Raw genomic sequence first — 14,610 nt, forward strand, 5'->3', positions numbered from 1 at the left:
GCTTGAACCCAGGAGACAGAGATTTCAGTGAGCTGAGATCACACCACTGCACTCCAGCCTGGGTGACAGAGCCAGACATCTCAAAAAAAAAAAAAAAGAATCTGCACTTGTACTGAATTTCTGCTGTTTTGAACACCATTCACAAAATCATTTATCATAATCTAATCAATTATTTCTTGGCATACTAGTCCACAGTATAACTCCCCATTATTAAAAAATAGTAAGATAAATTGGAACCCTGGCAGAATCAATGACTTGAGTGTGTCAAGAGAGAAGAGAATATGGCCTTAGAAACTACCAGAAAGAACAGACCAGACCAGAAATAAGGCCTGCAATTGCTGAATTTTACAGTGTACTTGATTATAGATCACTAAAATTCTTTAAACATAATGCCCTGAACTATTCCCTTTTTACAGCTTTTTAGCAAGTAGCTATTTATTCAAGAAATACACATTGAGTGCCTACTCTGTGTTTTGCCCCAGGGCAGTCACTGGACTCTGCTTACACTACATGATGGCCAGAATGAGTGTTGCAGCCTTGGTTCCTAGGAAAATAACCAGACCCTTCTTTTAAAAGTCATATTCATAAATTTTATTCATTTTTAGGAAAGGACATAGCTAAAATTACTACTCAGAGAATTCACCCTATGGTCCTCATACAAAAGCTGGATTTTGTCAAGGAGAAAAAGACTCTTTCTTGAAAAAGATTACAGAATTCTTTGTCCTAAAAATGTAGCACCTCATACATAGGATGTATAGCATAAAATAATGTGGCTTTCAACACATGTTCATTCATAATTTGTGAAGTGTCTTCCCTATGCATACATGAAAAGTCCATAGTTTGAGTATTAGTTAAATAAAAACTTGAGATCTTAAAATGTCTCAGCTTCCCTATTTCGAAACTAGGTTTGTTTCATAGAACAAACTATTTCTCCCATTTTTAAATAATACACATTGTAATTGTTATTTCTTAAAGCAGTAAAACAGTTAATAGTTTTGCTTATAGTGCTTGCTTTTTCTTCTGATTTGTAATTATTCAAAAAAACTAAACTAAATGTCTCAGACCCAACAGATAACACAATATAGACACTGAGGGCATGAGCTGAATGGATGCATCTCAGAGTAGTACAAACTGTGTTGTAACTTTCTGTCTCTATTCTGATACTAATTGCATTACCATCTACTTTTATCTATGCAATTTCACATTTAATACACAACCAGCATCCTATTAGATTCTTCTTAGAGTAGGACCCTGAGAATAAGTCCATTAAGAAATCACATGTTATTTATAATACCTGTTTGAAGGTTTAAAGTGTGTCTAATTTTTAAGAAGGCAACAAAATTTTCCTGCAAATGAGACTCATTACCATGTGTACTTGGCACGGAAGTGCCCACCTAGCTTCCATGTCTGTACCTATACATTTTTTAAATGGATGAAAATCTCCTGACTTTGAAAAATGTTGAAATGCTATCGATAGGGTTCAAGTCCAGGCATAACCTATGAAGTGATCTCACTACAGTAAGCAGAGCTGGTTTTCTCTGTGATTTAGATGAGACACCGCCCTGTTTCAGGTCTCTGTTAGCCATAAGCACAATTGGCATCGTTGCCGTGAATCCAGAGGCAAATCTGGGCGTATTTGAGGGGAGTGATGCGAACGGCAACGTTGTAGTCCTTCCGAACCCCGTGGACATCCACCCACTGGTGGCCTGAGTAGACCGCAATGATTTTGCGCTTCCAATTCTTTTTGTCTGGATCTTTCAGACGCAGATAGACCCCGGAACCGGTGGAGCCCGACTCAGCATCGCAGTATTGGTAAAGGAGATCATTGGATTCGTCGGACACACTGCAAAACCGATACACCAACTGATCAGCCCTATCGTTATCAAATCCTGAGAAGTGGATCATTCCACCAGGCATTTTCCTGATCGTTGGGCTGATTCCAAGTTCCATGTATTTCTTTTTGTGCGCGCGCTTCAGCTCCAGGAGAGCATAGTCATAGTCCAAGGCAGCGCCCCCCAGGCTTCCTCGTGCCCAGCCCTTCGGAATGTGGGTATTCTTGACCCGGGTCCACTGGAAGGAAGGCCTCCCTTGGGCACCCCTCTGACCCCGGCCAGCTTGTTTTCTTCTCCTCCCACCCTTGGCTCTGTCCTGCAGATGCTCTCTGGTACCCTCTCTTGGGTCACCACCACTAGCTTCTCTTCTGCTCCTCTTAGAACCTCGACGTTTCTTGCCTCCACTTTTGTTCCTCATCTTCAACAACCCCACCCTTAGCTTTTTACTCCCTTTGACATACTCCTTTCCGTCATGAACACAGTGGGCAGCAGTCAGAACGTGCTGAGGGGAAATGAGAATGCCACTACAGCCCGTGGAAAGCTTCACAGCTGTGCTGAAAGGGAAATTGGTCAAGAACCTTTTGTCCAAGATGCTGAACCTGCTGTCGGTGCCATACACCTGTCTCTTTCTCCTAACAGATACTCCCTTCGTGGTGATATTTTGAGTCGGCTCAAGAACCAAATCTTGAACTTTCACCCTGGTTAAGGTTCGGGTGCCATTCTCAAAGACAGTCTCATAGGAAAGACAATCCTCCAATTCAGAAAGGCTGGGAGTTGGGAGTTCCTTCTGGCATTCGATGCCACACGCTGTATTTACCATCATCTTAGCATCTGCCTCAAATGTGGGGCTGGTGAGATGGAAAGTCCTTTCACTGACAATCCGGGGTACCTTTCTCAAGTGCCACATAAAATCCCTTTCCATTTCAGATCCATCAGTGAGGGTCCACCCAGGGGTGAAAAATATCAACCAAAGTAGCATATTTTCCATTTTGATCTTCTAATTTTGTCCTTAAAAATAGAAAAAGAGAGAGGTTTACAATGTTTTCTTTTTAAGTCTTACTTATCCATTTCATTTAGCCCTTGGATCCTAAATGTACTTTCACCACAAAGAGGTGCCCTTATTTTCACCTTACCTAGATTTTATTGAGATTAGATAAACACTGGTAAGTGGGCTCACACAGACTTCCGAAATCAGTAAATTGTTTTCCACCCAAACTTCCCTCCACCAGCCCTAATCCGCCTCGTTCTCACCCCAACCTGTCACCTCCACCTCTATCTCCCCTAACAGCCTCATGCCTGAGAGAGCAGAACACGGTAGTAGGTTGGGATCCTCTGTCGACTAAGCCACACTCTCCTCCTTAGATATCCTACAACTTTTTATCCAGATGATTTAGAAATAAAGATAAAAGCAAATGTGCTGCAGTCTTTTCTCACACTTAGCTACTTAAAAACAGGGATCATAACTTCTCCATCTCTAGACTGTAACTGCCTAGCACAGAGCTCAAAAAACTGCTCATTGGATACAGTGAATGTCCATGAACCAGGATTCGCAGCCCAAGCTGCTGTGAAGGTGCAATGCAAATTCTTGGATAATATTTTAAAGCAGTAAGAGTGTTAGCAATAAATAAATGGCTAATTAATCTTCTATTGATCTGCTTCGATTTTTATAGAATGCCTGGTCATAAAAAGAAAATATATAGCACAGGCCATTTTATGCCAAAGTAAGAAAAATGTACCATGCATTTTTAAAAAACAAAGTTGTGCTTGAAACCACCCTCTAAGCAAAGCTCCATACAAAATGCCTTATGGTGGGACTTTACTGCATATTAAAGTTATTTGTAAGAATTTATGAAGTACAGGCTATTTGGGGGGGACATGATAATGGTTAGATATAGTCCCTTTTCACCATAGGTCTCACCATCTAAGACCAGTGTTCTTGTGTTATTTAAATATTGTTAAAGGTGCCAGTACATAATAAATTATATAATACCTCTCCTACTGTTCACATCTTCTTGCCCTGTTTTTCTCTTCCTGAGGCTCACTGGCATGTACATGTATCTATTTAGTGGAACTGATATGTATCAGCCATCTTTGCTTGGAGTTGGGTATAGTGGGAGCACGCTGGAGCAGCAATTTTGAACCTCTGTGTCGCTATTATTTGCCAGCTATGCTCCAAGTCATTTTTAACTAATAGTTAAAATATCAAGACTTAAGCAAATGATTTGTACTTTGTATAAAGCAGAGGCAATTCAGCATTCGCTTATTCCTACAATATCATCCTCAATGCTTTCTGGTCAGCTTTATTTTATTTATTTATTTTTTGCATGGAAAAGAAAGCACATTAGCAATGGACCACAGCCCTTGTACTACAGGGTACACCCACTGGCACAAAAGGCAAAAGTCAACCCTGATGCAGAGTTCAATATCGGTATCCCTTGATACAACAGAATTTATGTTGCCGTATACAAGTACAATAATTTTATTAACAAATTAAAACATTATTTTGATCAAACAAATATGTATGCTACATTAACCTATTTATTGCTTAAATGTGATATATTAATGAAAACATAACATAATTAATTTGAACCATTATACCTTTGGAAATATCAAGCAGGCCGGGTGTGGTAGCTCACACCTGTAATCCCAGCACTTTGGGAAACTAAGATGGGAGGATCGCTTGAATACAGGAGTTCAAGACCAGAGTGGGCAACATACTGAAACCTCATCTCTACAAAAAAAAACTTTTAAAAAATTAGTCAGGCATGGTGGCACACGCCTGTAGTCCCAGCTACTCGGCAGGATCGCTTGAACCCAGGAGGTCAAGGCTGCAGCAAACCATGATCATGGCACTGAACTCCAGCCTGGGCAACAAAGTGAGACCCTGTCGAAGAGGAGAGGAGGAGGGGAGGTGAGGGGAGGGAAGGGGAAGGGAAGGGAGGGGAGGGGAGGAGATCTGCACTTACGTCACAATATTTTCTAATAGTCACCACTGCAAAACAGTAATTATATCATCAAGGATTTTGTAGAGTAGAGCCACTTAGTATTTTATTTTGTCTTCTATGCAATTTTTCACAATAGTATTTCATCAAGTTTATTTAATTAGAACGAAAAAGTCTCACAAGTCAGTAACTCTACTGAGCGCTTGAAATTATAGCTCCCAGTATGAAAATTTATGTCCTTGGCTGAAAAAAAAAAAAGTGAAAATCAAAGAGTTATTTGCTGCTACTTAGCTTATCAACAAACCAAAATAGATAAAAATGATATATATCATTATATATATTTTTAAATCTACTTGATTCTCAGCAAAATTTCAATCAAGGGAGTTGTTTTGGTGTGGGAAACTTTTTCTTAATTGCTTTTTCATTTAGCTCTTTATGACAACAGCTGTCCACTGTGTACTTAATATATGATTACATCAAAGCTTGAAAGTCAGCCAAATATCCACGTCAAGAGACACAAAGTGCCTCACTTGGTATATCTTAACGCTTCATACTAATGATCTGAGGGGTAATACACTTGTGAAAGGCATTCCTGGGCAAAATAAAGGATGCCTAAATAGTGTTATTGTGATATTTTCTCCCCAGTTAGGTTTATCCTGTGCCATAATTCTGTAGCCAGACTTTTAAGAAAGCCTCATCAGAGTTGAATTGTATTTAAGTATAATTTTATTTCTGGCTATGTAGATGACACTGGTTTATAAAGCTATTGTTCTAGTCAAAGGCCTTGGACAATACTTCGGAAATTTTCAATGCTATTTGAAACCATGCTTGGTACAAAGCAATGATTTGACTTATCAAATGATAATACCAATGACATAGGTATGGTTTTCCTGCTCTGTGTTCACGTTCACATTCTCACAGCAGTTATGAATGGTGGTTGAGAGCCCATATCTTGGTTGCTCGCCAAAAGGAAACACCAGACCAGGAGTTCTCAAAGGACAGTCCCTATACTAGTAACTTCAGCATTACCTGGGAACTTGTTAAAAATGCTAATTCTCAGGGCCTGCCCCAGACCTACTGTTAGAAATTCTCCTGAAAGGGTGGTGGAGAGTGACTCCCAGCTAGGTTTCACCAGCCCTCCAGATGACTTTGACACTCAATAAAGTTTAAGAACCACTACAGCAGCCAAGGCTCTGGTGTAGCAACATGAGCCATACCCCAGAAGGTGGTCTTTCCAAGGATGATGGCTTACCTGGGTTTTAAATGACATCTACTTCATCTCCGTGTACAAAATTAATTTATTCTGACTTTATGCTTTTACTATGTTAGCAACTGACAATATCATATCACTCAGCCAATTAATAAAAAACAAACATAACTTACTTTTTTTATTTTTATTTTTAATTATTTTTTGAGTCAGTCTGGCTCTGTCACCAAGCTGGAGTGCAGTGGTGTGAACTAGGATCACATAGTGATCCTATGTGCATCATATGTCTCAAAAAAGTGAAATTCATAAGGTTTATATGTAATGCCTCCAATATCTCATACTACAGATCATTCAATGGCATTGGTTCACCAGCCCTGCCTGGTGCCCCTTGAGGGAGCTCTGTGCAGTGCACCACAGGAATAAAAGCCATGCCCACGTCTACCCTTGGGTATGGGAAGGGCAGAGCTTTGTAACAAGACCTCAGAATCACAGTAATAAGAGGACATGGATTTAGTTAGCCTAATTTGGCCTGTAATTTAAAATTGGGCAAATGTGTAAGGACACTTTCTTTTGGAAAATCTAAGTTTGTCTTGTGGTAAAATGTCAATGTGGCATAAATGATAGCTCTTACTGATCGAGCAATCCACAGTTTGTTCAGTGGCTACATCTACATATGCCCATTATCCAAAAAGGACTAACTCATTGATCTAAAAAGACACAGTCCCAGTTGAAGGGGCAGCTATAATATTTTGAAAGTCTAACGTCCCTTGGCTTCCCCATCCCTCTCATTTTTCCTGTCTTCCAATGTAATTGTGACCTGCACTGTCCATTTCCAGATGGTTTGGATTTGGGGCTTCAAATTCCAATTTTGGTTAATGAAAGCAAAGTTGCAGTGATTGCTGTTCACCACTGTGAGTCAGCATACACACAGCTGATTATGGGCTGGATCCTGAAGGCAGATTGAGTAGAAGGGAATTAAGGAGGAAGTGGGAATGTCTGTGTATGTAGACGAACTCTTACTGATGGAAGAGATGTAATTACACATTTGTGCCCAATCTATTAATAGAAGTGACCACACTTAACTACGAGATCACTTACTATTACCCTTTGTTATTTGTTTATAGTTTCTTAGAAATGTGGTTGCTGACAGCGTTGAGAATATTTGTGTATCTGTACTCATAGTGGTTATGAGTGCAGACCAAGGAGTGGGAAGGCTTGGGTTCAATTCCCTCTTCACCACTTATGAGGCATGTGCATGTGGGCAGTTCACTAACTCTCGAAGTTTCACTTTCCTCATCTGCAAAGTGGGGATAATATTACAGTAATTTCAACTTCATAACATTGTAATGGAGATTAAATGAGATGATACATGCAAAGAATTACTACTGAGCCCGGAGAATAGTAAGCAGTTAACACATGTCATTTTGTAATTATTATCCTACCTTAATCGGTGAATTGGTATCACTTCAAAACAGGTTGTTACATAAGCCAAAATTAGAGACCTTGTAGTTTTCTAAAAAGTCAGTTTTACAGTCAAATATTTTTATTTCAAGATAGTTTCCAACTCACTCTAAAATTCTTTTTCTTTGTTTTGTTTTTTGTTCAAGGACAGCTTCACTTTAGAGACTTCCCAAATGAATGCTTTCCTAATTACTCATTTCTATGAATATCCATGGCTCTGTAATACATTTTTCTCATTGCTATTAAACTTAAGTGTGATTAAACACTATGCAGCCACAAAACACTTAAATTGCATTTTCTGTGTCTTATTTATAGCCTGGATCTACACTGGGAATTCTGGAACTGCATCAGACCCTCAGCCTAAAAAGAAACAGAGTCTGTGTCAACATAATTAAGGGAGTGATCTACGATGAAAGAAAAACAACTTTTTGAGGGAGTCTATCTAGAGTATATAGAATCCTGTGATGAAAAGACACTATCCCTTAAGGCTCAGTTTCTCTTTTGTGTTTTGTTTTTTACCCTAGAAGTTTATAGTCTAGCTTAGATGGAGCAGGCAAACTAATGAAAGATTAGATGGCTGCCCACTATATTAATATTTCAAATCAATTATTTTTCCTGTCTATGAGAAAGCAAAGATGCTGACCTACCATTGAAGGACCTGCGCTGAATTGGTTTCCCTCACCAGGTGACAAATTCACAATTACTTACGCCTTTCTTTTCACCTGGTTCCTTGTAATGTCTAGTGAGGTACTTGTCCATATTTATGTATATAGCATGTTGCCACGGGACACAACTTTGCATTGATCCGTCAAACAGTTCCTGGGAGGCTGCTGTGGGTCAGGAACTACTCAGTCATATCAATGACCCTGTAGGGCCAACACCACCCTCTACCTTAGTGTGTATGTTAGTACACGCCAATGATTGCATGACCACCTTTTAAAACTTGGCTGTCCTCCATTTAGCCATCTGCAGTCCCAGCCACCTGTCCTTCCCAATGCCACTGGCTCTGGTTACATGCATACCTAAATGGGAAGACATGCTCTCATCTCCTCCTCTACTTTCATCCTCTAACTACTCAGGATTGATACGCAACAGGGAGACACTGCGGCCTGGCCAGATGATTCTGAATAACTGCAGAGAGAAATGGCTTAGGCAAAAGGCCACAGCAGGAGAGGGGGAGAGTTACAAGTGACATAAACGGGAATAAAGCAAGCACTAAAGAAAGCGGTGATGTTTGGGATGACAATTGTAACAACTTTCATAGTCAGTTTTATTTGGAGGAACAGATACTGAGGAGAAGAGGTATCTTATGAAATCTATTCCTGACCCACTGAGGCGCTCCCTGACAGCAGCACTGCATGGAGGTAACATTTAATTTAGAAAGTGTATGAGAAAATAACAGTGTCTGTAAGTAATAAAAAGGGGGAGTAAGAACTAGGGTGTTTCAATGATTATGGGGGCAGGGCTTTGAAGCCAAATCAACTTTAAGTACACCTGCCACTTGTTACACTGTGATCTTGTGAAGGTTACCTAACCTCTCTAGACATTATTTCCCACATTTATTAGATAGAGATAATATTTTAGAATATTTTTGTGAGAAATTAATATGATAAGCACAATGCCCAGAGCACAGTGAGCACTCCACAAAGATTAAAGCCAATGGTTTTCATATCAAACAGGGGGAGCCGACACTCAGGTAGATATTTACAAGGTATTTCATACATCTCTAACCGCCTCATTGTGGCATGCCAAATATCCTCATCCCCAGGACCTGTGAATATTTCCCACACACCAGAAAAGAGACTTTACAAACACGATTACGTTAAGGATTTTAAGGTGAAGTGGTTAGTCTGGATTATCCAGGTGGGTCCAATGCAATCACAGGGGCTCATATAAGAAGGAGGCAGACGGGTTAAGAGTGGGAGGAGCTGCTAGATGGAAGCGGAGGCCAGAGTAATGCAGGATCACGAGCTGAGGAATATGAGTGGTCTCTAGATGCTGAAAAAGGTAAGGAAAAAAGTATTTCCTAGAACTTTCAGAAGGAAGAACATAAATGAAAATGTGTTGTTTTAAGAAAAACATGCAGAAATGCAATTTTAAAACTAAAAACAGAAGATCACAATACAACTTTAGATTTCTTTTCTTTTCTGGTTTTTTTTTTTTTTTTTTTGAGGTGGAGTCTCGCTCAATCGCCCAGGCTAGAGTGCAGTGGCGTGATCTCGGCTCACTGCAAGCTCGCCTCTCGGGTTCACGCCTTCTCCAGCCTCAGCCCCCCTGAGTAGTTGGCACTACAGGCATCCGCCACCACACCCGGCTAATTTTTTTTGTATTTTTAGTAGAGATGGGGTTTCATCGTGTTGGCCAGGATGGTCTGGATCTCCTGACCTCATGATCCACCCATCTCGGCCTCCCAAAGTGCTGGGATTACAGGCGTGAGCCACTGCGCCCGGCCAAAACTTTAGATTTCTGATCTCCAGATGCATGAGATAATAAATTTGCGTTGTTTTAAACCACTAAGTTTTCAGTAATTTGTTACAGCAGCAGTAGGAAACTACTACACTTACAAAGGTGAGAATCGAGTTTTTACAACAGTCTGCGTGACTGTTTAGAAAGAAAGAAGTAGTAGGAAGTGGCGGAGGCTGTGGCTCACACCTGTAATCCCAGCAGTTTGGGAGGCCGAGGTGGGTGGATCACTTGAGGTGAGGAGTTCCAGACCAGCCTGGCCAACGTGGTGAAACCCCGTCTCTGCTAAAAATACAAATATTAGCCGGGCGTGCTGTTGCACACCTGTAATCCCAGCTACTGGGGAGGCTGAGGCAGGAGAATCCCTTGAACCGGGAGGCAAAGGTTGCAGTGAGCCGAGATCACGCCATTGCACTCCAGAGCGAGACTCCGTCAAAAAAAGAAAACAGAAGTAGTAGTAGTAGGGAGTGATTAAAAAGTAGAAAAGGGCCAGGGGCGGTGCCTCACACCTGTAATCCTAGCACTTTGGGAGGCTGAGATGGGAGGATCACTTGAGTGCAGGAGTTTGAGAGTAGCCTGGGCAACATAGGGATACGGTGTCTCTACAAGTGTGGTGGCACGTGCCTGTGGTCCCAGCTACTCTGGGCTGAGTTGGGAGGATCACCTAAGCTGGGAGGTGGAGGCTGCAGTGAGCTGTGATGGTGTCACTAACCTCCAGCCTGGGCAACTAGAATGAGACAGGGCAATCCTGTCTCAAAACAAACAAACAAAAACAGTGGAAAAGAATGTTTCCTTCTGAGACTTAAAATATAAATGAAAATGTGTTATTTTAAGAAATATTATACAGAAATGCAATTTTAAAACTAAAAACAGAAGATCAAGATAAAACTTCATAGTGGTAGGATGCAATATTGCTAGAGGAAAAACAAGAATTAGAACAGGGTAGATAAATTTGTCTATTCAACAAATGCATACCAACTGCTAACTCTGCCGTGCATTTCGAAGCCTTTTTTAAAGAATCTCTCTGATAGTCCTTAACTGTTGAGTTGAGTTGGACTAGAACTTTTTTAAGATTTCTTCCAGCTTCAAAGTTCTAGAGTAAACCACAAATGAGAAAACACAAGTAATTACTCATCAATGCTTCTCAGGAAGTTTCAATTCCTAGTCATCCAGGAAGAACTTGCCTGTTATCCATGTTGCTACCACTAGATGGCAAAGTTAGCCTGGTGATGGCACATCAAAGGCAGGTATTTAAAATGTTTACACTTACTCAGCTGTGAAATAGATTTTATTTTTAAAAGCATGTAAGATTCAGCAGGGGCAAAACTTTTAACTGGCTAATAATATACTAAATGGCTGTGACATAGGGAGACATATGGAATTTATTACATTTAGAAAACCCACCTACAGGCCACAGAGCCCATCCTGATGAACTGAGGGCTGATAGTGCTGTCTATAGCCAGACAATTTTCTGGCAGGTAGTTTTTCAAAAACAGTTGTAGTGCCAGCACACTTCCAGCATGACCTACAGCACTGTGAACTAGTCCCCCAAACGTGCCACAATTCATTTCAATGCTAAGGAAAATCTTGAACGTGCCAAATATTTCACATATGTTTATCAAATACTTTATAATCCATCACTAAAGGCTAAGCTCTCCACTGATTCTAGGCTGAGAATAAATGGCAAGAAAGTTCATTGACAGTGGGCCAATTTCTATTCAAAATATCATACCATAGCACTATTGTCAAGTTTAGTTTCATAAATGGAGACCAAAAAAATGTCTGCTTAAAAAGTTTGGCAGTACTTGAGGGAAAGGAAGATGGTAAAGTTACACAGTTGATTATTTTACAGTAACCCACAACTTCTGTTTCTCATCACAATAAAAAACAAAACCTCCCTTTGTTTGGGGGCTATTTTTCCATGACCCGTACATCTCGGTTTCTGCAATGCTATGGATGAATCAAATTTTGGGTGAATGACATTAAAGGAACCCCAAGAGGACTCTTTCATATGCTGCCTTATGAAGTGCACAGCATATAGCTCTAGACTTAGCTGTATTTTTCAAGTTGGCCTTTGAGAGCAAAGAATATCTATAAACAGGTCTGCTACTTTTCAGGTTTTAAAGCATCTTTGGTCACAATGTTTTTAGCTAACCCACATCAGTTTTACCTATACGAAGCTTAACGTTTTTTAATTATAGAATAATAGCTTGCATACTACTAATTTAACTTTACTGTTTCCTAACCTCTCCATCTCAGATTTCTCATCTGCAAAGTTAACTCAGTGCTAAGGTAAAGTAGCTCAATCCCCCCAAATTCTGAGTCTGATCCTACTTTTAAAATGCAATATGCTTGTTGGATATTTGAGCATTGGGCAGAGGAAAATCATTTACCCAGTGGAGAAAATTAACTCATACTAGCAATTGTTTATTAACATCTAATGAACATATACTGTATGCCAAGTATATGCTAAACAATCTCACATTTTAAAACGTGAAAAAGCTTCTTAAAAGCATGCAGTTTTCCCAGCTATCTGGAAGAAAAATGGGGGACAGTATCCACGTCCACCACTTCCCTCACTAAAAGAACTCCTCTAATATTTCCTAATAAAAATAAAATTCCATATGATACTTGGCCGCTACCTTCAAGCCTACATGTCTTATTTGGCAGGGATTTTAACACTCTGTCTTCTAAATTATAAACCAGATTCTAAGTATAATTCTCCAGCCAGCAAAATATGACTTTTATAATCCTCTGTGGAGACAAATGTACTTCGGATAAAATAAGAATGAATTTCAGAAGTCAGAAGGGTTAATAAGGGGTGAAAGCCCCCTAGACACAGCATGCAGCTTCTTTTCAAATCAAGGACAGAGTAAAAATGTCAGAGCAATCAAGCGGGAGTGTTTCTACAACTTTTTTAAAAACCTTTTATTATAGAAAATTTCAAGACTACACAAAAGCACAGAGAAAAGTATTAAAAGTTGAGAGAAAAGTATAACCCCCATGGGCACATCACCAGCTTCAACTATTGTCAATATTTTGCCAGTGTTTCATCCACCACCACCACCCCACACACTTTTTTTTTTTTCAGCTCGAGTATTTCAAAGCGAGTCAAAAGCTTTTCTACTTCATTTCGCCTCCTCATTTTCTAAACGTTTTCCTATGCTCCTTTTGCTGACCCCTGCAGCCAAGTTGATAAAAGGGTAGAGGGGAGAGGCTAGCTTTCACAGTAACCCCGCCAAAGAGACTTTTCAGGAATGCGTTTTATACCTTTCTCAATGGCATCTGTTAACAATCATAAAAATAAAGAGGGTCCCCTCTGGTACTGCTTAAGCAGAAAGAATTCCATTTATATTCCAACGCAAACATTGTTGCTGTTAATATTCAACTGTGCAGAGGCCGGCACACAGAATTGCCTATGGGAAGGGTGGTTAGTTTCTTTGAGGACTGAAGGAAAGTGCCAAGTTTGATCCCTTTCTTCAAAGTCCTTCAAAGAAGCTCTCCTCGGGTGGGTCCTGCCTTTCTCAGGGAAATTTCTAAGTTCTAAGGTTGTTGGGTGTGGGGAGCTTCATCTTTACCTGCGATGCTTGTTTGGTCCCCGAGGGCACTGTCAGCTGAGATCAGAGCTGGGAGCCTCGCAACCAGCCCGAGCCGGAGGCCTCCCCGCCAAGGCCGGGCCACAGCACCCGGAGCTCGCCACTGAGACTGCGAAGGAGGAGAGAGCTGCACCGCGGCAGGAGATGGGAGGGGAAAGGGGCGATGACGAGGGGGGGCGGGCGCGGGGGGATGGAGAGGGGGGAGGGGAGGGGGCAAGAGGAGACCGAGAGGGAGGGCGGAGAGGGGGTTTCCCTGGAGGAACGGGGCGGACCTGGCCGTGTCTCGCCCCAGCATTTCTGCCCCCAAGCTGAATTAAGCAGTAGGAAAACTTCATGAGTAGGTTCACAGGGGATGCCTGTCCCTGTGATAGTGTATGCACTCCTTTAACAGTCTCAGGAGTTGTTCAGTAAGAGTCTCACTCCTCACTGCGTGCTGTTGAGACCCCAGGCATCTAGAAGAATGGAGGGCGTCTCCCCAACCCTATCCCAAGCTAGTCTCCACCCGGGACCTCGCTTCTCTGGACACACAAGCCGCAGGGTTACCCCGACTTGTACCAGGCGCCCAGGCTGCACACGAGGATGGGGACCTCAGGCTGGGACGCCTGGACCCCCGGGAGCGTCCTGCGCTGCCTCCAGGGGGAGCGCGTCAGTTTCCGTCTGCAGGGAAAAGGCTGGTTTTCTTCTTTGGGCGAGTAACCTTTAAGGTCCTTTCTCATCTCAGTCCCACCAGCATTCTGACCTCATCCGTTCTCTCGACCTTTTATTCTCCTTTAGGAGAGGGGTGGGGGCCACATGAGAAAGGAAGCTTCATTCGTTTAGCAACAAATTCTAGTGGGTGACAGGTCTGGGGCAAGAGGCACTGATACAACGAGTATAAAACTCGGTCCTGGCCCTGAAGCAGGGAGATCAAGTAAGTGAGTGCACAAGTACTTACAGCACAAGGTCTTAGCATGCCTTGTAACACCTGGTTCGTTAGTGGGTTATTGCATATCTCAAGTTTCTATGTACTTTTAATGAGATCATAACATACTTAGTTAGCATTGTCCCTCGTTATACTCAACGGACTGGTTCCAGGCCCTCTTCCCCTCAGCCCCCCGTACTAAAATCAT

General features: G+C 41.4%; 1 protein-coding gene across 1 annotated transcript; it reads right to left on the reverse strand.

Moving 5' to 3' along the window:
* Positions 1-572: 572 nt before the first annotated feature.
* Positions 573-13,627, reverse strand: PRSS35 (serine protease 35). The gene is made up of 2 exons (XM_055273929.2): positions 13,484-13,627; positions 573-2,840 (listed from the first exon to the last, which is right to left on the reverse strand). Exon 2 carries the CDS (start codon positions 2,818-2,820, stop codon positions 1,579-1,581), a length of 1,242 nt encoding a protein of 413 aa, XP_055129904.1. The 5' UTR covers positions 2,821-2,840; positions 13,484-13,627; the 3' UTR covers positions 573-1,578.
* Positions 13,628-14,610: the final 983 nt, after the last annotated feature.

Source organism: Symphalangus syndactylus, chromosome 4, assembly GCF_028878055.3.
Source record: "Symphalangus syndactylus isolate Jambi chromosome 4, NHGRI_mSymSyn1-v2.1_pri, whole genome shotgun sequence".
NCBI lineage: Eukaryota > Metazoa > Chordata > Mammalia > Primates > Hylobatidae > Symphalangus > Symphalangus syndactylus.